At 34.6% G+C, this 26,467-nt stretch overlaps 5 protein-coding genes across 11 annotated transcripts; 3 read left to right on the top strand and 2 right to left on the bottom strand.

Moving 5' to 3' along the window:
- The first annotated feature begins 4,072 nt into the window (after positions 1-4,072).
- On the top strand, positions 4,073-6,159 carry LOC144858960 (uncharacterized). Its single transcript, XM_078689241.1, has 4 exons — positions 4,073-4,203; positions 4,714-4,836; positions 5,240-5,344; positions 5,720-6,159. Exons 1-4 carry the CDS (start codon positions 4,105-4,107, stop codon positions 6,053-6,055), a joined length of 663 nt encoding a protein of 220 aa, XP_078545367.1. The 5' UTR covers positions 4,073-4,104; the 3' UTR covers positions 6,056-6,159.
- A 1,989-nt stretch (positions 6,160-8,148) lies between these two features.
- Positions 8,149-11,926, bottom strand: LOC144842022 (cyclin-H-like). Of its 4 annotated transcripts, none has more exons than XM_078698364.1 (11): positions 11,906-11,926; positions 11,283-11,402; positions 10,972-11,091; positions 10,789-10,862; positions 10,252-10,453; positions 10,003-10,110; positions 9,708-9,763; positions 9,521-9,591; positions 9,126-9,237; positions 8,856-8,931; positions 8,149-8,549 (listed from the first exon to the last, which is right to left on the bottom strand). In XM_078698364.1, the coding sequence occupies exons 2-11, from the start codon at positions 11,397-11,399 to the stop codon at positions 8,508-8,510; spliced, it is 978 nt and encodes a 325-aa protein (XP_078554490.1). In that variant the 5' UTR covers positions 11,400-11,402; positions 11,906-11,926; the 3' UTR covers positions 8,149-8,507. The 4 variants fall into 4 exon arrangements, with proteins under 4 accessions (XP_078554490.1, XP_078554497.1, XP_078554505.1 ...); XM_078698371.1 differs by having other exon boundaries at positions 11,888-11,924; XM_078698379.1 differs by having other exon boundaries at positions 11,827-11,907.
- An 18-nt stretch (positions 11,927-11,944) lies between these two features.
- On the top strand, positions 11,945-14,109 carry LOC144842145 (uncharacterized). Of its 3 annotated transcripts, none has more exons than XM_078698535.1 (3): positions 11,945-12,044; positions 12,430-12,783; positions 13,177-14,109. In XM_078698535.1, exons 2-3 carry the CDS (start codon positions 12,449-12,451, stop codon positions 13,388-13,390), a joined length of 549 nt encoding a protein of 182 aa, XP_078554661.1. In that variant the 5' UTR covers positions 11,945-12,044; positions 12,430-12,448; the 3' UTR covers positions 13,391-14,109. The 3 variants fall into 3 exon arrangements, with proteins under 3 accessions (XP_078554661.1, XP_078554677.1, XP_078554670.1); XM_078698551.1 differs by having other exon boundaries at positions 11,953-12,044; positions 12,417-12,783; XM_078698544.1 differs by having other exon boundaries at positions 11,980-12,041; positions 12,428-12,783.
- Positions 14,110-14,115: 6 nt separating this feature from the next.
- Positions 14,116-16,436, bottom strand: LOC144842169 (dynein light chain Tctex-type protein 2B-like). The gene is made up of 4 exons (XM_078698572.1): positions 16,338-16,436; positions 16,005-16,104; positions 15,581-15,639; positions 14,116-14,421 (listed from the first exon to the last, which is right to left on the bottom strand). Exons 1-4 carry the CDS (start codon positions 16,361-16,363, stop codon positions 14,253-14,255), a joined length of 354 nt encoding a protein of 117 aa, XP_078554698.1. The 5' UTR covers positions 16,364-16,436; the 3' UTR covers positions 14,116-14,252.
- A 1,350-nt stretch (positions 16,437-17,786) lies between these two features.
- On the top strand, positions 17,787-26,416 carry LOC144842050 (acidic leucine-rich nuclear phosphoprotein 32 family member A-like). 2 transcript variants are annotated; one of them, XM_078698409.1, is made up of 8 exons: positions 17,787-18,057; positions 21,189-21,335; positions 21,446-21,568; positions 21,950-22,106; positions 22,719-22,778; positions 23,357-23,550; positions 24,418-24,532; positions 25,675-26,416. In XM_078698409.1, the coding sequence occupies exons 2-8, from the start codon at positions 21,276-21,278 to the stop codon at positions 25,743-25,745; spliced, it is 780 nt and encodes a 259-aa protein (XP_078554535.1). In that variant the 5' UTR covers positions 17,787-18,057; positions 21,189-21,275; the 3' UTR covers positions 25,746-26,416. The 2 variants fall into 2 exon arrangements, with proteins under 2 accessions (XP_078554535.1, XP_078554526.1); XM_078698400.1 differs by lacking the exon at positions 17,787-18,057 and adding an exon at positions 19,574-19,738.
- The last annotated feature ends 51 nt before the right edge of the window (positions 26,417-26,467 follow it).

The raw sequence follows: 26,467 nt of genomic DNA on the forward strand, positions 1-26,467 counted from the left end.
AATTAAAACAACTAAAAACCTGGGACCTTTAACCCTAGGTAGGGACCCTGACGGGTACTCTCCCTCCGGGTCAAAGGGATCCCGAAACTCATCGGTGGGCAGGGGCGCTCATCTCCCTGTTCAGGACTATTCCTGATGATTACCCAGCCTATTTACATTTAAAATTAAACATCAACACATATATCTCCTTGTACCCGCCCCCAATACATATCCTTACAGTTATTCTTGGCACATTAAGCGTGGTTCCCACTAGCGACGCAACGCAGCGACGTATTGACGCAAGTGGACGCAACAGTGCTGCAAACATCGTAGGTTTGATTTCACTCAGGGTGGGAGGAGGAAAACACAATTATTGGAGGGCATTTTCTTACGTTCCATCCCACTAGCGACGCACACGCAACGACGTAATGCAACGTAAGTGATTTGACCAATCACCAGCCGTGGATTATTCGAACAGTCGCTTGTCGTTGGTCAACTCGCTTGCTTTGCGTCACGTTCTTGTGTTGCGTCTGGTGGGAACCAAGCTTTACCCAATCGATGACGCGTCACATTATAACTAACATCTCGTCTAGTCCTACTTCTCATTAATAAATTAAATGTTATGCGAAAAAAAAATACTATTAGGCATGGTGGGAGTCAGAAAAACATTCCATGTCTTGGGGTACCATGTTCATGATGCTATTTATATCGCTATAAATTATCGTATCGTACAGGCCCTTAGTATAATTTTATTTTAAGATTGATTTTTTTTTAAACAGAATAAAGAATGACCGACTGATATAAATCATATTGTTAATTTATTATTATGAATTATATTGAAAATACCACCAGTAGTGTACAGTATGTGACAAACACGGCAAAACAGCATCTTACAATGTTTAAATGTTTTAAGTTAAAAGAAAATAAACGATTATTAAAATAATACCGGTAATCGTTTACATTGCTTTGTTGTTTATTTGATGTTAATTTGGCTTAATGTGAAATTTGGATATGTTTGAACAGTTCAGAAGTACCGCGTTACAATCCAGTCAAACGACGTTTCGATCAACTAATGGGAACCTAGCTTTCTTGTGATCAAGATAAAAAGATTTTTTACATACAACTTAGTAAGGAGGTCAACTAATGTATGCATGATACAACATACACTTGATAGCCCAGCCACGTCCCAAGATGTACATTATAATATATGCATGTGTCATGTTTTGATTTCTTTGTTCATGTGTTGGATCGTGTCTAACCTGATCTTTAACATTAAAGTTATAAATTTCCATGTGGAATTGTCAAATATCCGAACTATTACCAAATCAAGTTAGTTTAGGATAAAAACGGGATTCATGGTCTTTATATCTACATGCAGTTTTCGTATATAGGTGATACTGGTGGGGAAATTGCCAAAACAAATCCATGTTTGTAATTATAAGCCTACAGTAGTAGTTTCGTATAAAATCGTCGATATCTTGGGCATAAACAAAAACAAATGTGGAATCCGAAGTAATTTAGTAATATAATTAGCTTCTTCTGTCTTGACTTAAATATGGTTTTCTTTCTATAATATAATGGCCTATGAAAATCTAAATCTAAATTTCAGATATATTGCATGTTCGAGATTTCTAGATCAGTTGATAATTGAAAAAAGTAAAAAAAAAAAGGATAGTTCTGAGCATTCAGATTCAGCCATGGAGTTACTTTATATTGAGGTTACATAAAATCGTACATTAAACCGTCTACGATTACAAAACAAAACTGGATGTAAACAACATTCCTATCGTAGGCCTACTTGTGCAAACAAAAACGCCGCCTTGGAATTCAGACAAATGAATTTTTGACATGTTTTTCATATTATTGTTTATATTGGTGAATGGTATTGCAAACTGTAACTAGGCCCCACGTAACACGTACGTCATTGGCTATTGTCATTTTCTATCTCTATATAAAGCAATTTATGTATTTAGTATCATTTTAATCAATATTTGACGACCCCATATAAAAGATTCTACTCGTAAAGTACCGGTTTAAAGATGGGTGATTAGACAACACTGTACACGATTATAAGAATGATATTGTTTTATCATAGGTTGATGAACCTATTCTTCCTTTATTTATTCAATCTCTAAAGCTTGTTTTCCTGTCGACGTTATTCGACGCTATCGTCAACAATAATCGGCGATCTTCTACGTAAACATTGAAATGTTAACGATTTACAGGAAAAGGTACTCGCTATCGTAATTATTTCAACTTGATCGTTTTCAAACGATCGTCATTGAACTTTTAACGATAAACGATGATACACTGTAAAAACTGGCGCCGTATTTTAACACGTTGTGATGTTTAATTATCAACGGTAGGTGTTAAAATAGCATATTATTAACACTCGGTGTGTTATCAGTGCCGTTAACTTTTAACACCATGGTGTTTATAACGATCATTGTATTTCAAAATAAAGTTTTACATGGGAAATAATACATAGGCCTATGCTATGATAGGCCTTATTAATTTTTGTGATTTAAAAACATTGGTAAACCTATGAATATGAATTTCAGAGCTACGAATATCTAAGATTTTTTTCCTGTTTTACTCCGTGAAAATATTTATTAACGCATGACGTTTAAAGTACTCGTTGAAGTTTCTCACTGTTTAACGCATAGCGCTTGCAGATAAGTCACATGATCACGCGGCGCGCGAATCGAGCGAGAGGCCGGCTGCTCTAGAGATTCAGGCGCCATTATTTTCCCTTGGCGAGCGAGAGATAATCGGAGAAGATCACAATCATATCAATCTTCTTTCATCGTATAGGTAATTGTTATCTGTATTTTGAACTACTGATAGTTGTATCATGTTTTGGTCGTAGTTAGAAGTGAAGGATATTTGTCATTATGGCCTATCTAGGATCTCCTATTATTTAACTGTAAATAAATAGATTAGGATAGGCCTGATGGACCAGTGCGTTCGCCTACTTTCTTACAAACCGCCGGCCGCCGCGCGCGCCTTTTGGCGCATGTCCTCGATCTCACCAAGTTTATGGTCCGGTCGCAGTTGAATAGTCGGGCATTAGAACTGGGCCTAGATAGGCCTGGTATAGGTACTAGGCTAGTGTTCAGAAAATCTAGGCTAGGCCTACATATACTAGGCTAGCCTAGTAGGCCTATATAGGCCTACTACTAGGCCCTAGCCTAGGCCTAGGCCTATATAGGCTATAGAATAGGCACTAGGCCTAGGCTAGGCCTATAATATTTAGTATAAACTATAACTATACTATAGTAGGCCTAGGCCCTAGTACATAGTCTAGGCATAGCTAGCTACTACTCTCTCTCTAGTACTAGCCGGCCTAGACTAGGCGTATAGTAGGCCTAGCCTATAGGCCTACACTAGGCTACTACTAGGCCTAGGTCCTCTTTATTTTTAGTAGGGCCTACTTCATTTTAGGCCTAGCCTAGGCCTACCTACTTATTATTATGCTTACCTACCTACAGTATTACAATATATGGTGCAAAGAGGGCATATTTATTATGGCCATTTGTTTGATTAAACACTGATACTAAACCATGAAAGCTAAAGAAAAAAAACAAACATCCAAAGAAGATTTATGCACTTGTCAATTGTATGACCCACTATACGACCCCCGGGAGAGGTGCGTCATGGGTGCGTCATTTACAAATAATTACTGACGCAGGGGTGCGTCAAAAAACCTAGATGGTACGTCACATCAATGAACAAGGTGTGTCAATGTCCGTCACTTTACCACCCACCATATCATAAACAACATGGTCACAGTGCGTCAAAATGGGTGCGTCATGGTCACCTAAATGTAAGTCACCTTTTTGACGCACGGGTGCGTCATGGTATTCAAAAGTATGACGCACATCAGACAAATGACGCACCTCTCCCGGGGGTCGTATAGTGGGTCATACAATTGACAAGTGCATTACTATATTACAGACTATAAAAGTTTACTTGTATTTTATTTTAAAGCTTTATATGTGTCTTTGCTTTAGCACTGATCCTGAAAGTGGAAATATTCTACTTCAAGAGGAATTTGAAGAAAGAGTGAAAGAGTTGACAATGGAATGGAATAGCACAAGATCTAAACCAAAACTTAGAATATTAATGGCTGATACACGTGCCAATAGAAGAGAGATCATTGGAAAAGGAATGCCAGTTAGTGATGTTGTAAAAACCTTTCCAGTTTTTAAAGATGGCTCTTATGTGAGTAAATTGAATACTTGATTTATATTTTTATATTAATAATATTTACAAAATTATTTAAATGGGCATAATCAGCTTGATTGTAAGAATTACACAAGTTCTTAAATGTGTACATCAATGCACTGTAGGTATCTACCTGTCCAGCTGGTTAATTTACATTTACATAGGCAGATGTATTGTGTGTAGCTATGGTAAATTAATTGAACCGCTCCTCTGGGACACAACTATTTGTGAGATATCCAGGGGTAGTTTTTTTGCAAACAGGTAATACAATAATGATGTCCCTTTAATGAATCCCATGAGTGCATGCCACCTGAATATCTATAAACAGGGATTCAAATCTATTTAATATTAAACCTAACACTGGCCTTTTTAATCTTGATTGATTAAAATGATTGCATTTATTTACTAACCGGAGTCAACAGAACAATATTAATTTAAGTATGTGCAACTATGCAACAAAATATTGTGCATTCCATCATTGTTTTATGATTTTTGCTATTTTTTTAGATTATGGATGAGTTTTGCTCAATCATTAACCTATCAAACCCATCAGAGGCAAGAGAAATGATAGAAAAAAGAACAAACAACCTGTTCAAGATAGTACGACAGCTTGCTAACATTTCAGAAGAGGTATTGTAGAGTGCTGTTTATTGTTTATGTAATCTAATTGCCCATTGCTATTTAAATCCTCAGTTAGGTTGTGATGGGTGGATTTCTTTAGTGTGAGGATAATTATTCATTTTAAGGAGATTAGCTATGGACAGCTCTCTTTTTTCAGTCTATGCGTTATGAGGAGCTTGTAACACAGCAAAACTTGTTGGCTGATTCGGTCAACATGGGAAGAACTTGTAACTACTCACAGCAGCTTTGAACTCGTAGTAAACGAGTTCAGAGCTGCTAGGAGCATTACCTGAATCGTCCTACGAGGTTCATCGAGCTACGCGAGACTTAGGTTGAACAAATCTTGGATTGATAACTGGTAATCTCTTCTTTTAATTGGTGCTTAATTTGTATTACTTTATTTTATTTTGAGGGAGCTGAGGATGATTCGATTAGACTACTAGACATCCTGGAGAAGAAGGTTGCCGTTGTCAAAGGGAAAGGTACCAGATCCAAGACCGTCATGACAATGTTGGAAGTAGGTGATTAGTTAACATATTGATTATGTATACTTTGATTTTCATTTGAAGGTTAATATTTTAGAAATTAAATTACACCTTTGAAATCAGAAAGTCATTTTATTTAGAGGCAACAGACAGATAAATATACTTTTATCAGAAACTTGTTCATAGATACACTGTATAACGATGTGGTTATGAAAGCATGTGGCACAACGGTAAGGATTTGGGCTTCTAATCGAGAGGTCGGGAGTTTGAACCCGAGTTAGTACCACTTGTTTGTGTCCTTGGGCAAGGCACTTTATCTGCAATTGCTTCTCCCCACCCAGGAGTAGTAGTGGGAACCAAATAAAATAACTGAAAATGAAAACAATATACATTTCCTAATATTTCAGGTAGAGGAAATAGACGTATCAGATGATGTTCTGGCTAAGAAGCTTCACGTGAAAGACAAAAGTCCTCTTGCTCTACGCATTGTGTGTATGGACGGCAGTACAAAGATGATATTTATTGTTGGTGAAGGGCAGTTTATAAACTGTCAGAGTGTGAACGCTAAAGATGCATTGATTCAGCTGCTGGGAGCGTACTACATTTTCCATTTGAATTACCCTGCCATTTATGGTCAATTGCTAGGCTTCCTACAACAACAGATACTGGAACAGCCTTATCCCTTTTTCAAGGGCACACTGTTCCAAACATTCTCTACCAAAGTAAAAAATGCAAAGCAATGATCGCATTTACAAGATCTGAAAGAGTGACAAAAATGATTGCTTTTTTCAATTTTGTGTTTATTACAGATTCTATTTTACTTTAACACCATGCTGTTTACTTTTTAACACCATTCTGTATATAAACATGTTTTAGCATTAATAAAGTGTTATCCACTCATAGACGTGTATATGTGTTAATTCTTTTAACACCTAAACGTGTTAATAATTTGGATCTTTAACACTTAAACGTGTTAATAATTTTTACATTAACACTTAAACGTGTTTATTAAGTGTTATCCGAAACGTGTTAATTTTAGCGTTTAAACATTAACACTACTTTTTACAGTGTAGCGTTGACTAACGTCGACAGGAAAACAGGCTTTATCTGAAGCTTGTTACACCGACTGGCAGGCCTATCGAATTTGAGTGACATAATTTATTTGCCAATATCGGTTTTCGTGCCCACACTTCAGTTGGGAGGCTGGAGTAATATGTAAAACAAGAAATATTTCTTACAAAAAACGCCGCTCGACATTTTAAAATTAATCATTGTTCTTTCTTCAGATATATTTAAAGATGTCCTTTAATCGCAAAAATACATACAAATCAAAGATAGTTCTTTAATTATGAATCACATGCCAATTTTTTTACTAATTAATTGTATACTATAAATACACAATTTATGGAAAATATGTTTTTGTTACCATGGAAACGTGTAACAAAATAAAAATGTGTTGATTAATCGCAAAAATACACAAAATCTAACATAGTTATTAAATTATAAATCACATCATGCCCATTTTTTCACCAGTTAATTGTATAATATAAATACACAATTTTCAACCAAAATGTTTATTAAAAATATGCTTTTGTAACCATAGAAATATGTAATAAATAAAAATATGTTGAATCGTAAAAATTATTTGCACGATGAATTTTCTTATTGATTTGGAATATTGTAATATTAAAAAATTTAACGTTCGGAATCATGAATTGAATACTTGTGTTTGAAGTTAATCGATTCGATTCAAATTATGTTGAATAAAAAAAAACCATTTGATTGATTTGGGTGTGCGGAAGGTGCGCACAACCTGACATGATCCACCACTGGATTAAGCGTGGTTCCCACTAGAACGCAACGCATTGACGCAAAGTGATGTATTACGTAATCACAAGTGGGAATCGGCGACGCAACAGTGCTGCAAACATCGCAGGTTTGATTTCACGCAGGCGGTTGGCAAACACAATTATTAGAAGGGCATTTTCTTACGTTGCGTAGGTTACGTTGCGTCCAAGCTTTATAATAGGCCTATATTGATTTGGAATATTATAATAATAAAAACATTTAACATTCGGAATCATGAATTGAATACTTGTGTGTGAAGTTAATCGATTCGATTCAAATTATGATTTGATAATGTTTTATGATTTTTTTGGGTGTGCGGAAGGTGCCCACAACCTGACATGATCCATCCACCACTGGATTATACTCATGTATACTTTATATCGACATTCAAACCATTAAAAAACATTCTTATCATTCCCGTCTCGACAAACCAACCAAACATGTTCTCATTATAGGCGCACTAATTGTGTTTGTTTGTACTAGGTGTCTAATACAATTATTTGCTCTGTTTTCGAAGAATTTATTCAGAAAATGATAAGAGAGGATTGACTCTATATAATTGCGTAATTTATTAGACTAAATTGTCCAAAGTGGCACAGTGTCGACACTCGTATGTATTTACATTATCTATTAAGTGATATTCCAGTTCCAGTTCAAATAGCTTATTACTCACGTCATCATTTATGTAGATACAGTATATACATTTTTTTAAATGACTAATTGTTTGACCTTCAGTGGTGTCTCCTGAAGCTTGCCACTACACTAGCTACGCATCGTAAGAAAATACCCCTCCCAATTTGTGTTTTCCCCGCCTGCGCACGTGAAATCAAACCAGCGATGTTTGCAGCACAGCACTTTGCGTCAATACGTCGTCGCTGCGTTACGTCGCTAGCGAGTGGGAACCACGCTTTAGGAGGGATACTAACTATATCTTCTACCCACCCACCTGTATGTATGTTTAAATACATTCATTGTCCTCCACCATATCTATATATCTATATATCTGGCTAGATAGAGGATTGGTCAAATTGTCTTGAGAGAGGCTTATTTACGAGCACTTTCACAGTTGGTCTTCCAGTTTGCAAAGGGCACCTTCAGGAATAAGGGGAGGCGGTGGCGGTGGTGGGGGTTCTTTCGAACCTTAAAAGAACTCTTTGTTACATGAGTACAGTAATGAATGAATTGTGATTGCATTTTCTTTCTCTGATTTTGTTTAACTTTTATTTTGTTCAACTTTTAAATTTTCAAAGTATAAATTCATCTACAGTACTGTCATTTTCTAATTCCATCATTAGGTTTTCTGTGTAATCTCTAATACCCTTTTACACATTCCAGTAGCATTTCTTGTCATATATTTAATAAAAGATCCTCTTCTTTCTGTCGCATTATCTGAAAAAAAACAAACATTTATGATGTCAACATATTGTGAAGTTAAAATTATTGTTGACCACCACTAATCATGCGAGAAATTACTCATTTGTTTCCAACTGTATAATTTTGTTTCTGAAAAATTATGGTGATGTTTGCAATGCATAGGTGAAAACACAGAACATGCATAATTAAAAATGAATTGTTATATCAATCCACTGTGCAGTTTAAAAGCCTTTTGAGGCAGAAATGCTTATGCGAACAGTGCAATAAAAAAAAAATAAACAATAGAGGGCGACACAGAACAAGCACTAAATGAATACTAACTTCAGCCTCTTTGTTGTGTTTCATAAACACATTTTCTTCCTCATCATCTAACATGTCTTGTAACTTTTTCTTATATCTGAAGGAGGAAAATATCAGAATATTATATTATATAGCAGGAAATTTAATAAACGCAAATGTCAAAATCGGATTGATTATATAGTGCTGCAACATTACGATAACAATTATAAACTGTATATTGTTTGAAGGTTTGCATGGTAAAATCAAATGTTGATATAAAGTTTACGGTACACCACATCGCAAACTACTTACACCTCACTGTCTGGATTTAATTCTTGGTTTCTACAAATATCCAATTTTTTCTCCAGTCTTTTGATAATTTCTGGATTTAGAGGTTCTATATTCTTCACAAGACATTTCATTCCTTTAACAAACAAAAAATATAAAAAAAATAAAAAATCTATTTTGCTATATTTCTCTTTAATTCTTTCCTGTATGTCTGTTTGTCCAAATTCCATCAAGTACTTGCAAAGATGACCATTCCCTTTGGATGGGAAAGGAGAAATTAGGTATAATAGGTCATTTTAATTGATTATGCAGAGACTCAAGTCTAGGACCAATAGCAAGAATAGAACTTGCCAATATATTATGTGGGTTACAAGGATTAATACCCATATAAAGCATCAAAATAAGATTACATAACATACTTTTAATTGTATTAACTGTATCTCTAAGTCCAGACCTATTTTCTGGTCCTAACAGGGTATCTGTAACATAACTGAAAACAAGTTAAATGGTTAATTTATATACGGTATGTATCAAAATAGAGGGCGCTGTTGAGTGGTGTGGGTAGAAGTCGAGGATGACTGTTTTTTTTTCATTTACTTAACTAACCTGTCAATGTTGATTCCTAACTTTGAAGCACTTGTGACTAAAGCAGCAAGAGATACCTAAATAATCAAAAGAATTATTTGTAAACTTCTATGAAGAAAAGATTTTCATATATTTATTTTTTCTAAAGCTCTGTATACACTATGAAACTTGTTTGACTATATGAACTATGAAAAAGTATGATGTGCCCAAATATGGTAGTAATATGACATCATCATGTCCATATATGGGCACATCATTCACATTTTTTTGTCACATAAAGTTTGATAGTGTGGACAGAGCTTAACAAGAAAATTACCTGAGAGGGTGAAAATAAAAGGCAAGCATCTGTAGCAATACAACGATGAAGGAATTCATCAGCTCCTTGTCGGAGTTGATCAGGATTGCGCAATGATGAGTAACGTGTCTGAAAAAAATGTTACAATAAAAATGTAGTTGTGATTTTTTTCCACTCTGGTAAATTTTCAAACTCATTGCATTAAAGCATATACTGGTATTATAGAATAATTTACTTTTGACAATAATGTTTTAAATAGTGTGGGCTTACCTTAAGGTCAATAAGAAAACCTTCTAGAGGTCGGTAGGGGTTATGAACTGTGAGATGAAAGTTAAGAGCCTGCATTACGAGTAGTTCAAGCGTAAGAATAACTTCTGCTGCCCTCGATGGGTTATCTTTTATGTTGCAACAGAACTGCACAATTGATACGTTGAACTCCTCAATTTTACATGCAAGGTATAAACATGTAAGCCTTAAAATATGTATAAAAAATGTTGTAGAAAATTTAATTATATATAAAATTATATATACTATAATATTCAACCCGTGAATAGGAGATGGCTGTAGTATTAAACATATACTGTATATATTGCTCTCCTTGTTTGTTTCTAGGGAAAGTGTCACCTAAATGTGGTTCACTGTCTGATAAGGGAGTCCTCTAAATAGGAGTTCTACTGTATGTACTGTATTATTCAGTCACTAATGTATGTTTGTGATGGAACCAGTACTATGGGTGATGTTAAAGATGTACAGTACTGTAATTCTAATGTCATTTCAAGGGATGATTATTATTCAAGTGAACCTTACATAATATAATTTGGATGGTGATCCATAACAGAGTTATGTAGATAGAATCTCTTCAAATATGCACACCCAGTTGCCTAGCAAAAATAAAGGTAAAACAAGTATGTAAGAGAATACTTTAAAATAAATGGAATTAATGGTATCTTTTGAAATAATAATGGAGAGGAAAACAGAACTTTACACTACCATGACAGAATTTGGCATGGGAGGTTCAAAATTACGACATAGATCTCGTAATAAGTGTTCATAATGTCGACAAATTAAACGTTCCTCTGGCTCTGATAAAAAGAAAGTGGTGTCTTCATTCTAAAATTATAAAAAAAAAACACAAATTAATATTAACATATTAGCAGTCAATCATACTCTCACTACTGTACTACAATAATGATTGTTTTAATTTTGATTTCTTCAAGATAAGTGAAAATTTCACCATTTCATCATAGGGGGGTTCACAACAATGTTAAATTTAATTATAATGCTATTTAGTTATCAATAACCTTGCATCTGTGCCTATGATTTGTAATGAAATCATGATTAGCAGTTTGGCGAAGATCTAGAAGATGCTCTTCTGACTGAAATGTCCAAAACTTGCGTTGTGTACTGCTGTGATACATATTCTGAAATGAAACATAAAGTACATTTGTTTAATGAAACCATGAAACATATAAGTCATAAGATACTGTATAGTAGAAGTAGGTCTACTTTTCTTCTAATAAGAATGATATGTGTATCCACTGTATACCAGTCCAGTACCAGTTTGTAATAGTAGTACCTTTGCACTGCACTCTACAGAAACAACTTATACTACTAGGGTAGTATTATTTCATATGGGTAGTAGGCCTTATTAGAAGAATCTACACATGTCATAACATAAAACCAGTAGAGTAGAGTTTCAATCCCTGTTGCTGTGTGATGTGGTGCAGCTTGCTGTTTGTCTCTTTTTAAGCCTAATCTTTTTGATCCTAGTTTTCTGCTCTAAACCTATTGACGAGTTATTTATGTTTTAACATCTTCATGGTATTAAATATTAAACTATAATACGTGTTTGCTTGCTTGCACGTCTTTATTTAATTCTAAAGTTTACACAAACTAGTGTTCATACATTCTTCTTGTGCGTTACCTGCCTGCCTTCCTCCTCTATCCCCTCTCTCTTTGTTTATGTAGTATACCGCCACCAACAGATTGAATTTTATTCACGCTTCTTTTTTCAGCCGACCCCGTCGCGAAGAAGACATTTCTGAACTTTTGTTCTTTTGCTGGTAAGATTTGGAAAAAATAATGGTGTCATTGACGAATAAGACTAAGCCTATGTCCTAGTGAAATAATGCCTTGCATTTTCAGCCTGGCAGTTTCGCACAAACAGATGTATTGCTAAGCCTAACAATAACATCAAGCTAGGCCTGTTTGTGTGGCATGCGTGCGGGGATTTCCCCGTCGTTACGAGGTCTGAACAGGAAATAGCCCGAGATAGCAACAGCATAAATAGATAGTTGTTAGGCCTAGGCGTGGGAAGAGAGGGTTCCTGAAGAGATTTGGTACATTACTAATAGGTCTGGGTTTCAAAAGAGAAGACCCATCAGATTGTTTTCTTTAACAATTATTGATATATTAATTATTATTTAAAACTGAAGTTTTTTTTAACAGATCACACTAACAAATTAAGATGGCAGACACAGAAGTAGAAAAGAAAGAAATCTTGGAACATAAAGAAACAGAAATTGACACAGAGTGTTCACCCACACAAACAGATGTACCACATGATGCTGAACCATGTAACATATCTGATGAGAAAGAAGCTACTAAAACTAACATCAAAGACTCAACACCTGTTTGTGATACGGAAACTGATGATAATGAATTGTTAAAGAAATATGAAGAAATGTTTAAGAATAGGTTCACTGAACTTGATCCAATGTACTTAAAATTAAAGGACACTAATGACGCTGAATGCATTCCAATTGTTGAAAACTTTCGTCCACCTTGGAACCCACAGAATAGGTTTGTGTATTTTGAGTAAAATGTTAAATGTTTTTCCTCAGGACACTGCTCAGGGGGCCCCATAACCTCAAGTATAGTCATCAGTATGAAATTTATTTTACTTTTTTGTGACTGGCATAATAAAAATAAATTAGAACACCTCTTTTTGGGAAACCTTTATATTTAAGGGGACACTTCCACCGCCCATGTATCTACTATACATATTACGGCCTTTCCAATCCTTAATGTATCCAGAGGACACATTAAATTTAGTCCATTTTTTGTTAAAGCTGTAACAGATATCATAATCATTTACTACATCATATGTAGTTTTCACCTGAAAACATTTGTACTTAACTCTACTGCATTCTCAATTAAATGTTAATTATGTAAATCTATGTATTTTCGTTAAAGGGATGGCGGTCGTGGAAGGGGGCATGGGAGTCACCATCGCCAACAAAACCGATACAAACGGAGGCATGAGGAATACAGATCACATGACAACAGATGGGGAAGAGATAGCTACCATAGTAAGTACCGGGATGAACGGCAAAATCAGCATCATGGAAATAGACGTGATGAACGTTCAAATTATGAATCTAGAGACCAAGGCTATAGAAGATACTAAACAAATTTAGAAGGTGGTACAGTGAAAGGTGTGGAAGAGATAGAGGTACAGATAGGGAAGAGATAGAGCTACAAATGGGGAAGAGATAGAGCTACAGATAGGGAAGAGATAGAGCTACAAATGGGGAAGAGATAGAGCTACAGATAGGGAAGAGATAGAGCTACAAATGGGGAAGCGATAGCTACAGATAGGGAAGAGATGGAGCTACAGATAGGGAAGAGATAGAGCTACAAATGGGGAAGAGATAGCTACAGATAGGGAAGAGATAGAGCTACATGGGGAAGAGATAGCTACAGATAGGGAAGAGATAGAGCTAAAGATGGGGAAGAGATAGCTACCATAGTAGAGACCAAGGCTATAGAAGATACTAAACAAATATAGAAAAAAGTGCAGTGAAAGGTTAATGGATGGAATTAATTAATGTCACTTTCAATAATTTTATGATTTTATGCTGCTTTTTACACAGCTGGACTTATCATGAGTTGACTTGCATCCTCCATTAACTACAAACTACTGTATTAAACAAAAACAGCTTATTTCTCGAAGCCTGTTTTCCACCACTAGTTGAATTCATTCACATGAATCGGTGGTTATGTGTATTCATATTGCCATTTTTCCGTAAAGTAATGAGCAACCAATCAGAGTTCCCAGAGTAAAAATGCTTTTTGACTGTTTTGAAACATACTTCATGTTGTTGTAAATAAAATAACTAAGATGCATTTAATCTAATGTTATTTATTATGTGATGTTTACATAACTGTATATACAATAATTGCTTTTAAAATACAGTGACGTTTCAATACGTTTTAAAAGAAAAATTGTGTCATCATATAAAACCAACATACAATGTGATGACTTCATTTTATTCAGTGTAAACACTGTATGCATGTATGAATAACTTCATACTGGGATTGGGTGATATTTCTTTTGTAGTGTAATCATCCCATCGTGTGTCTGATACCATTCGGCTTGCTAGGTCCAATCCTTGCCCCATACAAGGTACACAAACAACTTGCACTACACACTTGTATCTATAAAATATAAATAGTATAACATTAATAATGAAGTCTGAATATTGTAAGATAAAGCTCAGAAATAATATTTACATCCAAAACCAACCCATCTCGTCAGGAAAAATACTCCCTGATCTCGTCTGCTGGTAGAACACCTATATTAATAGGCCGACCAAAGTGTCCCCTGAATGGGGTATTTCCCCTGAATTGGGTATTTCCCCTTGTTCGTTCGTGGAAAGTGTCCTCTTTCTAATAAGGGGTGTCCTAAAGGATGTTTCATTTACTATCGAATCGAATGAGGGCAGTATTTCTTAGTATGTACCAGAGCCATATATATAAAGAGTTACGACATTGGATTATAGTCACGTGATATGCAGATCAATTTGTGTCAAACTTGCCTCCGTTAAAGCATGTAAAGTATAGGAGCAAGAAAATACTTTAAACTTTTTCTTATATTTAAAAAAATGTAATTGCACATTTGACGGTGAAATATCGATGTGCACAGCGTACAGAAGTACTTGCGGCAAAGAATATTGCGCGCGCGTGCGCTAGTACATTACAAAGTTCGATTGATTGATTTTGGAACGAAACATCCCATAACTACGTCCTATTAATAACAATTATGTAATATTTTCAATTCATAATGCATGCTTTGATGACTAAATAAAATAATAAAGTGTCGTGGATATATTTGTTAATATATTGAATAGGGTATGAACAATATTAAAATAATAAAAGCAAATTATTACAAATGAAATGATGAACGAGTCTCTGAAAGTTTGTGTCAAAAACACACAGAGAGCCATATACTGTATAAAAAGAGGGGTGAATTTGTGTGTTTTTTGTATTGGTTCATGCTTTGATGTATCCTGACTTGCATGTAGGCCCTAGCATTTATTCTTTTGTTATTATAGACACAATATATATATGTTACCAAATTAATACCATTAATAAAATTAATTACTAAAATAAAAACGGAATATAAACGTTATTTCATAGACAAAAAAATCTAAAAATAATGCATGAACTATAGGAAAACGCTATACAAAAGAGACGCGCGCGCCCCCAGCGTGCGAATTCTTTGACACAAAAATGGCTTCTAATTTTCAATGTCGTAACTCTTTATATATAATGGCTCTGGTATGTACTACTGTATTACGAGCCCTGGTATACGTACCGTTCGTATCCTAGATCTATTAGACGATTCTTAATCAGTGTGGTTATGGTCGTGCAGAACTGTCGTAAAGTAAAAAGAAAATTTAATTAACAAATAAAGTGACGAGATATCGTAAATGATAAAAGTAACGAAAGTATCCCCCAAATTGTTCGTTACACTACACCATTATTTTGTCAGACTGCTGTGCTGGCGGCGTTAATAAAAGGTTTAGCCGGCGCTCGTTCTTAAGTTCCGTAACATTTCGCAGTGGTCTCTCCAAAGTTTAACATTCATACGAGCAGCATTTTTGGTACTATAAGCGCCACGAGTAAACTAAAGCGTTAATTAAGGTTACGATTACGTACTGTAGTACGATATGAAATCTTTGTTAATTCTTTTATAAAAGCTCAGACTCTTAATTCATAAATGGAGACTTTTTGAATACCTTTCCAGCGTTGACGGCTGAATATTCTTGTTTCAGAAAACCATCTTCTTCGGCTAAATTTTCATCCATGACGGTAGAAATAAGTTCTTGCATTACTCCCCTAAAATTAATGATTAATTACTGAGTATGGATCCTTATAGTTTCACCCTTGAAATGTGTGTTATTCATTTGTGCATTTTTGGATATTAGGCATATACGCACTAAGTTTTAAAACATGAAATATCGGATCCATTTTTATGACTACAGTACTTTTAGCCTAATGATTCGCATGTTTTCTGTGATGTAGCTCCCAACATTTTTGTATTTAACCAACTATCAGGTAAACACACCTACCCGGTAAGTTTTTTGTTGGGCTGCATCCGATAAGTCGGTTCATATAGTTGTTGTGGTGGCGCATTTGCAGTAGGCCTATATTCCTCATCCGCATTGGTTCTGAGGATCGGTCAAAAAAAAAAAATCAAAACGTGTTTAATCAGTTTGAGATTATGATGCAGAAATACCTGTATTAACTATATTTTAACCAGCTTTCTGAATTCTGCTTTATACAATAAATCAATTGAGAGAGAGAAATATGACGCAACCATAGTCGTCTGTTTGTTTATTAGGCCTAGTTATCTTGTACATTTGCTTTTATTGTATTTTTTAGTAATAAATCAAATGTCATTATTATTAATATTTAGGACTTTGGCCTATATCTTTATCTAATTTATTATTAGGCTAAATAGGAATCATTTATAATTATAATGAGCTACAATCGACTTTCAGACCTAGGCCTAGGGGCCTATTATGCCTATTTTTTTTACTTACAACGAAAAAGCACTAATTTGTATTGCATTTGAACATTCATCGGCCGGTTTTCGTGTTTTAATCGGGAGAAGAGAGCTGGATTCTCCACTCATTTCTTTGGTGGAATTCATTTTTTGTCACCGTCGTCTTTGATGTTGGGAGGCCGATTACCACAGCACAGACTAGAGTATACTATAATATACTTTTTCTTTACTACTGTTTTGTATTGAATTTATCCATGGTAACAAGATGGATACGCGTGCGTAAATGACACGCGCATCCGAAATTCAGCACACGCACCGGAAACGCGTATACGAAACTATACGCCCGGCAACTAAGTTCGATCAAGCGTGCAAAATGTCAAGTGTTGCTATTTCAATAATACTACTGTACTATACTCGATACCATAATAAGTTTATAAGGTTTAACATAATTATCAAACAAAATTAGATGATATATTGCGAGATGTCCATACAAGCATGGCATCATCACACCCACCCCTCACTCATAAACAAATTGTGCTAAAGTCGTAGTACTGAATCAACGTTGGCGAATATGCGGCATCTTCCGATCACACTTGCTTATGCCTAACATTCTACACGAAAAGCTCTTCAATTCAACGCTCCACTGCTTGCTTACCATATATAAACATTATTATAAACATACATTTTTACGTAGGATACGACCGAATGTTTTTACAGTTTATGTTGCTGTTGTTTCCAACTAATTTCCAGTAAACTAAAACGACCCACAACGAATTAGCCACACGTTAATTTACCCTTCCTTTACTGTGCTAAAACAAGTCGATTTCAAAACTGTTCAGAAGTTCGGCTTTAGAGGGCCTGCTGCCTAAAAATCCACTGATACGATTTCAATTGAATGCGAAAACGTACAGCGCCTGTAAGTACACGCAATTCCAATGTAACACAGGCAGGTCTAAAACCAAAAGACCTTTGGATATCGTAGCCATTTTGTATTTGGTTGTGGTCATGATCTAGGACAAAATACACTAGCCCCACCCTATCATTTCGACCGCTGGAACAGCATTACCACCAACCTGTGTAATATATTACGAACGAAATTGATTTGCTAGACAAAATGAGTAAATTTGGAGACTTTGTTCACCCAATGTGTGTAACATTTGATGAGTGTTTTTGCAAACGATTTCTGCGCAACATTCGCAGGAAAAATGCGACATTGCTAATTTTGAGTTACAATCCGAAGATGAGAATATTGCTTCCTTTTCGTCAGCTTTTTGGTGATTGAGGTAGGGATAAACATTATTAATATGTTCTCTTCCATTTCATTATCCATATTTAACTTATTTGTCACATTTAAGTAATTTAAGTGTGCTTTTAATCTGTTCGAAGTTTGTTATTTAACGTGGTGTGTGGACGTGGCTGCGATATCACGTGACCAACAACGACCTTTTTGTAATAAAATGTTTAATATGCCCAGGTTTGTTTAGTTGATATAGAAGTACGCATGCGCAGAGATTAAGGGATCGCCTTCAGTTTCGGATATTATTGTATAAATTATATTATAGATGCCACTTTTTGTTTGTACAGAGTATGTACAGTACTTTTATTCTTTTTCATATATTCTCTTCATAAAATAATTATATAATTATTATGAGCAACGAAAAGCTTATAATTAAATAAATATTAATAGAGGTTGAGAATTTGGATTGACTGAAACCATCAATCAACATTTTAAGTCCTATGACATCAGAAATTAAATTATTTTGTGTTCTAGGGAATGAAATGAATAAATGTGGCAGGTTTTAAAGGCTTAATATTTAAAATTAATAACATAATAAATAAATGCTGAGATTGACAGTTAACAACAAAAATCAACGCTATTTCCATTCTCATAATTTTCACAAAAATGTGCTTACCACAGGCCTACTTACTTGCCATAAAACTGTAGGCCCACAAACAGGGTCTTAAAAATTATCCCTACCTTAAAAATAACAGAGTCTTGATAATTTAATTGAGTTATAGAAGATGTACATGATGTTGTATACTGTGTAGATAAAGATATATTGTCTCCCAAAAAAATGAAAATTAATAAAAAGACTTCGCAGTTTTAAAAAAAAGTGGAAATAATAAACAGTTAAATTCAACAATAAAACCCATTCAATTTGACTATTTTTGCTTTAAATTAAATTTGTTCAGGTAAATAATTCTGTTGAAACTGGAACATCAAAATGGCAGATTCAACAACAAAATATTAAAAAAATATTTGTTCCGGTGACAGTATATAACAGAATAAAAGTTAAAATAAAAATATTTAATAAGGAATATATTATTACATCAATTCAGATTTTTTTTAATAGAATTTATAAATATATATACATTGAACAAGTTTCCTTATATTTAAATTATCTCATGAATATGCATTTTTAATAATTGAGCATCAGTTTTTATATTATTTTGTAGTACATACATACTAATTACTATAGATATTATAAAGAATAGACCAAGACATTTTGCACTATTATAAGTTTAATCTGTTTCTATAATATCAAGCTAAAATTTAGTTCAAAAACTATTTTTACAGTCAGTATGGTTAAATAAGTGAGTACAGTACTGTACTTTGTTTATATTGTAGTTCAATTTTTTCAACCATTCAAAGCAACGCAAGACCCGCCGCCACAAGTTTTCATTAGTATTACTTCAACGCTATTGGTCAATTCGTTTATACGTCATTGACTAACGCTAGCAAAATTCATTTTAGGGGTGAGACTAATTGAGCAATTGGTGATACCCTATAGGCACAATTCCTTGGCGCGTTGATCGGTAACTTTTGTGCGTTTATCAGGTATAAGGCTACAGCTTGCTTCATTGAGGGAATTTATGCTGAAGAATTTCGTGAGCTAGCCTGAACAATTAGGAAAGATGGAAAATAGGATCAAGTTAGAGTGTCGTGGTATGGTACCAGAGAAGGTATGGCATAAACATCTAGCATAGGTTATATTGTACTTTTGTTCATAGCTTGTTAATATTTTATCGGCTGATTTTTAGACTGCACATGTCTCAATAGAAATTTGAAAGGGATGATCGTCGAGATGTCGATCTTTCCTTGTTGTTCCATGTGGCTCATTTGTTCATAAATTATTTGAATTGACTTGTTATACTTTCATATTAGTCACAGTTATTTAGTATGTATCACTTAGTTCATACTCTATTGTTAATATTCCTTTTATTGATAATATTTTTTACGAGGAAATTCATTTCAAATTCCTTGATTTCTTGTTGTTTTGGCACCACTCTCAATTATTCTGCGGAACTGGAAGTCGGAAATGTTCGGTTGCTTGCTTGGGCCTAGTTTTTAGAGGGATTACGGTCTAGCTAGGCAATAGTAAACATTTAAAGGTTTTGATGTACGTTAACTATTATTTCCCGAAACATGCAAACTCATTAAAACAACCAATAATGCCAAGTTTTGTTTTTAAACATTTTTACGACCCTGGTTCGTTTTCATCATGAGACCATCCGTGCCGTGGTCTGTTTGTCAGATTTAACAAACGGAAAAGGTTCAATACAATTACAGGGATAATAAATTTACCATAGGCCTATATTCTATCTTGTAAGATAAATACATTTTCTTTAACTCCATGATATATATTTTTGTTATAAAACATTAAAATATGTGTATTACGGTGCTAGGCCTTGGTATGTAATATTCGTCAAAAATGATGCGGCGTCCACAAAAACAAAACGAGCAGGCGGTTAATGTTTGGCGAAGCGTGGTTGTCGAGTCATTTTTGCCTTCAAACGATACCATTTTTGTTGGCGAGTTTTAGGTGTAGGGCTAGGCTGCTAGGCCAAGTAGTTTTAGAAAATGTAGAATTTTTTTATATATGATAGTTAATGTTGCTAGTTCTTGCTAATAAATTATTTGTATTTCTGTTCGGCCACTACCATTATCACTGGTTTTTCTGTGTGTGTACAGTACTAGGCCTAGTAATGAATTGAAAAAATGACTGTATTGTTGACGTTGTACGGTCATCAGCTGTGTGTGTGGCGTGCGCCTATAGCCTAGGCCTAGCAAATGGCTAGGCCTACCTTTGGTTATCTTTCTAATATACTTTGTCCTGAAGATAAAACTGATTTAATAACAACATTTAACTTTAAAAATTCCATGCGATCATTTAACAATTACATCAGGCATTTGCATGTTGCTTTAGAATAAAATTAGGGATCAACTTGTTGTATACCCTATACTTGGACTGGTTTGTGTTGTGTGGAATTGTAAAGAGTAGTTTAAAGCTATTTAATTAATAGTCACATAAATATATATTTTAAAACAATTTATTTTTCATGTTTAAAATTTTCTTTAAAAAAAAAAATTTGTTAAATAGTTTTCACAGTTTCAGATTTTTTTCTTTAACAGGTTGCAGACTTAAATTTGGATAACTGCAGAAGTACGGGAGTATTAGAAGGCCTCACAGATGAATTTGTTAATTTGGAATTGCTGAGTATGATCAATGTTGGTCTCACAACATTAAAAAATTTTCCGAATTTAGCAAACCTTAAAAAGGTATGTTTAAACTTATAATGTTTAAAATATTCGGCCTACCATGCTTAAGCACTGCATCAAATAGTTTAATATTTTGGATTTACTGATAGCTGGTTTTCTATTTTTTCCAGCTTGAATTAAGTGATAACAGAATATCATCCGGCTTAAATCACCTAGCTTCAGGTTCACCTAACCTCACACATCTGAATCTTAGTGGAAACAAAATTAAAGATTTTGCATCATTAGAACCGTTGGTAAGTGTTATAAGTATTAGTAAGGTTTGTACGATCATGTTTACCGAGTTACACTATTTACCCTATTCAAACACCCCCCCCCCCCCCCTCCCTTTTTAGGGAAATTGGTTCTAAGGAGGCTTGTCTTTAGCCTTCTCATCCACTCACTTTATCGCACTAAATCCCATGAAAATAAACAAAGCAAGAATGATGATAGCACTGGGCTATGAAAACCAGCTGATTCCAACCGTGCACGCCGTTTAAAATGGCCTGACTTGCTAATTACTCAACAGTTTTCTACCTAATGAATGAATACAATTTTCAAAGACATTTGGTGGCACAGCGTTAGTAAAAATCAATTACTTTTATAATATGCACCAAAACAAATTTTTTCTTTTACAGCAAGAGTTAAAACATCTCAAGGCACTTGATTTATTTAACTGTGAGGTTACGCAAGTTGAAAATTACAGAGCTAAAGTTTTCCAGTTACTACCCAATTTAAAGTATCTGGATGGTTTTGATATTAAAGAGGAAGAATCCATTGATTCCGATGATGAAGGTATGTAAAGTTTAGTGACTGTCAGGGATGGCATTTTTCATGGTAACTAACTGAATGCGTAACACTGTCAGGGATGGCTTTTTTCATGGTAACTGACTGAACGCATAACACTGTCAGGGATGGCATTTTTCATGGTAACTAACTGAATGCGTAAAACTGTCAGGGATGGCTTTTTTCATGGTAACTGACTGAACGCATAACACTGTTTTCATGGTAACTGACTGAACGCGTAACACTGTCAGGGATGGCTTTTTTCATGGTAACTGACTGAACGCATAACACTGTTTTCATGGTAACTGACTGAACGCGTAACACTGTCAGGGATGGCTTTTTTCATGGTAACTGACTGAATGTATAATACTATCAGGGATGGTATGTTAAATGTTAATAATGATTGCAATTATGATAGCAAATGTTGAAACACACGGATTGTGTAGGCTCAAAATAGGAGCACGGTCTGTTCAAGCAGATTGTGAAATTTAGACTAATCTGTACCAAACTGGCATATAAACCATACATAAATACTATAGTATAATTGCTTATTTTATCAAGTTATATAGCACAAAGTTGGTTGTTGAAAAAATCGTAAATCTCAGTTTTTCATTTTTTTAGTTGCATCAGGAGATGAAGAAGATGATGAGGAGGATGAAGTAGCTGTTGGCGAAGATTCTGGTAAATATATTTATATATATGTTAACATAGTATTTGCGTTAATTTAATTTCTTAGAATTATTAACATAGTTATGGTAAGTAACAGTAACTGGAGTACAAATTGAATACAAAATATGTCTCTAAAGCTCTGTCTACACTATCAAACTATATGCGACAAAAACATTTTATGTGCCTATGTTATATCACTACCATATTTGGGTATATCACCACCATATTTAGGCACATCACACTCTTTGTGTCAAACTCGTTTGATAGTATAGACAGCTTAATAAGACCAGTCGCCGTTCATTCATTATCATGGTATTATTTGGTAGATTTAATGTTCAAAACGAAAACATATAATACAGGAATAATGCGTGAATGAACAAAAATCTGTAAATAAACACTTAGATTAATTCAGATTATTTATATTATATTTTAAAGCAAGAATGATGATAGCACTGGGCTATGAATACCAGCTGATTCCAACTGTGCATGCCATTTAAAGTGGCCTGACTTGCTCCCATTCATTCAACAAAACATAATGAAAACGTATCCATGACAATATGTATTCTAATTTTTTTACCTTTCTTTCTCAGATGATGATGATGTAAATGCAGTAGATGATGATGAGGATGACGACGACGATGATGATGACGATGATGAGGATGACGACGACGATGATGACGACGATGATGAGGATGACGATGAAGACGAAGATGATGAAGACGGTGTAGATGGGGAGGTCTCAGATGATGTTGGTTTAGAGTACTTAGCAAAAACAGAATTACCGGTAGGTATAGTTTTACTTTTTAATTCAATGTTGTAGTTATACACAACTACTAGGAATGTTTTTTACTTAGTTTCTTATTTATTGGTTGAACTCATTTAAATATACGTCTACAGTCTGTGTAGTACGGTTTTATTTTAAATTGCAGGAGTTTTTTTTAACTAGACAAGAGGACTAGTAAAATTACAATTTTTCTGGTCCTCCACACTTTTTACTGCTCACAGAATATTGGCCTATACAATATACAACCAAAATACTGTTCATACCTGAACATTAACTTTAAAAAAATAAAATAAAATCAACTGTGATTACATTAGTTCAGGTGTGAAATATTTTGTACAGGAATTGTGAAAGGTGAATTGAGTAAAATTATTGGTATTTTATTTTACTGAAATTTTAACTAGCCAAGTGGAATTGTTATTTGATTATTTAACTGGCTAGCAGACCTTTGTTACTGCAAACGCTAAATTGTATAGTGCAAGAATGATGATAGCACTGGGCTATGAGTATAACTGATTCCAAACGTGCTCTCCATAGATACTATGGACTGACTTGCTTATATACAGTCTTCCATGTACAGTAAAAACCCTCCTTTGGGTCACCCCTATTAAGGGGATGCAATTCCATAAAATGGATGAGGGGCAATATGTTTTAAAACTGTACTCAACCCCTACACACTTCGATGGGTCCTTTCATGTTCTATCGTACATTAGTTTTTGGAAGATAATCGCGAGAAAGTTCCACTAATATTTAACTGTAATTCTTAATTGAAATGCCCAATCACCGTCAATGTCATACGGTACTTATAGTACTCTCTGTTCCAAATAAAATACATGATTACTATATAGTCTTGTATGATTCTTTTCATAGGATGATGATGAGGAAGAAGATGACTTCAATCCTGATATTGCAGTGGAGGAAGATGATGACGACGAAGATGATGAGGATGATGACGAAGAGGCTGTGAAGCTTGATGGACAATTAGGTAGGTTTGCTCCTATATTCAATTTATAATTACATGTTTCTCAAAATACAGTATCAAAGTAATTTATTCATACTGATATTCATTGTTTATATAATATATTGTTTAATGTTGCAGCACATTGACTCTCTTTGTTCGATTACTATAATTACCATTAACAGAGAATTTAGCAATGATGATGATAGCACTGGGCTATGAGTAATACTGATTCCAAACGTGCTCTCCATAGACACTATGGACTGACTTGCTAAAATAGGCAACCATGAGTTCTAGGTTCAAATCCTGTCATATGATGTGGTTTTTCCCCATGACAAAACAACTCCATTCTTAAATATGTGTTTGCAAGAACTTTGTTGTGTGTATGTTTGTATTGGAGTGGATTGTCAACTAAATATCGGGAAAGTACCTTAATGAATAAGGGGAAAAGTGTTCTGGAATAATGGGTACTGTATGTTAAAATAATAGAATGTTTGTACTGTCCCAAAAGAGGAATTGTATGTGTGTTAATTGGAATACAACGATTATGCAGACCCTTTGAGAAGTTGACATTTATTGATAACATTTATTTGGAGTTGTTTCTAATGGTTTGATCAACATCGGTGTGTCTTCAAACCATTGTCTTGCGGGTTTATTGGTTGAATATGCACATTTTTTAATAGGCCGCTATACAATCATGCTCCTTCGTCAACAGCTTGACTTACAGTAGATAAAAAATGCATGCTTATTTTGGCCAAGGACAGGGCTTCTTGCATAAAATTCAAGATTCCTTACCACTCGGATCATCCTTAATATGTGTGGTTACGTCTGTTTTATAATAATAATGTTCTTGGGAAGAACTTGGTGTGTAAAGACGTATGGAAAGGTAGTGTGCTTGAAGAGATAGTGGGTGTAAAGAAAACTAACCTAATTGGCCACATCGTAAGAGGTAGAGACAGTGCATTCAGATAACAAAGAAATGTAGAATGGAAGAGAAAAAAAGATAAGATCGGATTGAATTAAGTGCAAGCCAAGTTCTCGCTCAGTTTTGTAAGGAGATTGCAAAAAATGGGGTAGCCAATTGAACTGACGCTAGCCAAGACTTGACTTGTACTCTCCAGTGAGACATTTACTTTGTTATATAAAAGTGTAAACTCTTTAATTCTTAGATGATTCAAGGGGGCAGAAGAGGAAACGAGATGTGGAGGACGTGGGCGGCGAGGAGGACGATGAAGATTGAGGCATTCTGCGACCAATTCCCTAATGTTTCCAAAGAATATTTGAAGTGTATATAAACGTGGTTTAGCAGGTCGAGGCTCATTTGACAACCCAACTGTACAGAGATAAACGGCGCCATCGGTCGTCTACTCGAGGGCAATATTTTCCGGTGAAATTTCCATCTGAAAGCTGTCCAACATGTGACGGCTTTGATTAATTCCAGGGACTCGTAATCTATAGTGGTCAATAGATTTGTACTTGCCCCACCTCGATTTTGTACTTTCCCCACCTTTAAATTATACTTGCGCAAAAACATATCCAGTCTAAAAACTAATTACATATTTAGTCACCTTTTCAGGAGCGCTGAGTTGCAACAAGTGCTTATTTATTTTTTAAAAGTTACAATTTTATTTTAATGGGTGAAATTAACATTTCATTGCATATTGTTTTTATATATAAAGTTAAAACGGTTTGAAATTAGCCACATGCTACAGGGAAAATGAACATTTATCAGTAGCTTCCTTAAGTGTCCTTTTCGAATAAGCAACACCTTAAAATTATCTTGTAAAAAGCACTTGGATGTTGTTTTTTTTTTATGAGTACAAAACTCGATATATCTACTTTTAAAGTAATTTGTTAATTATGAAGTTGTGATTGCTTCTAAAAATTAATAAAAGGAATTTATCTTGATAATTATTTGATGCTTATCAGTTTTATAGTGATTTTCCTAATTTATACTCCAAT

The sequence above is a fragment of the Antedon bifida genome, chromosome 1 (genome assembly GCF_963402885.1).
Source record: "Antedon bifida chromosome 1, ecAntBifi1.1, whole genome shotgun sequence".
In the NCBI taxonomy this organism is placed as follows: domain Eukaryota; kingdom Metazoa; phylum Echinodermata; class Crinoidea; order Comatulida; family Antedonidae; genus Antedon; species Antedon bifida.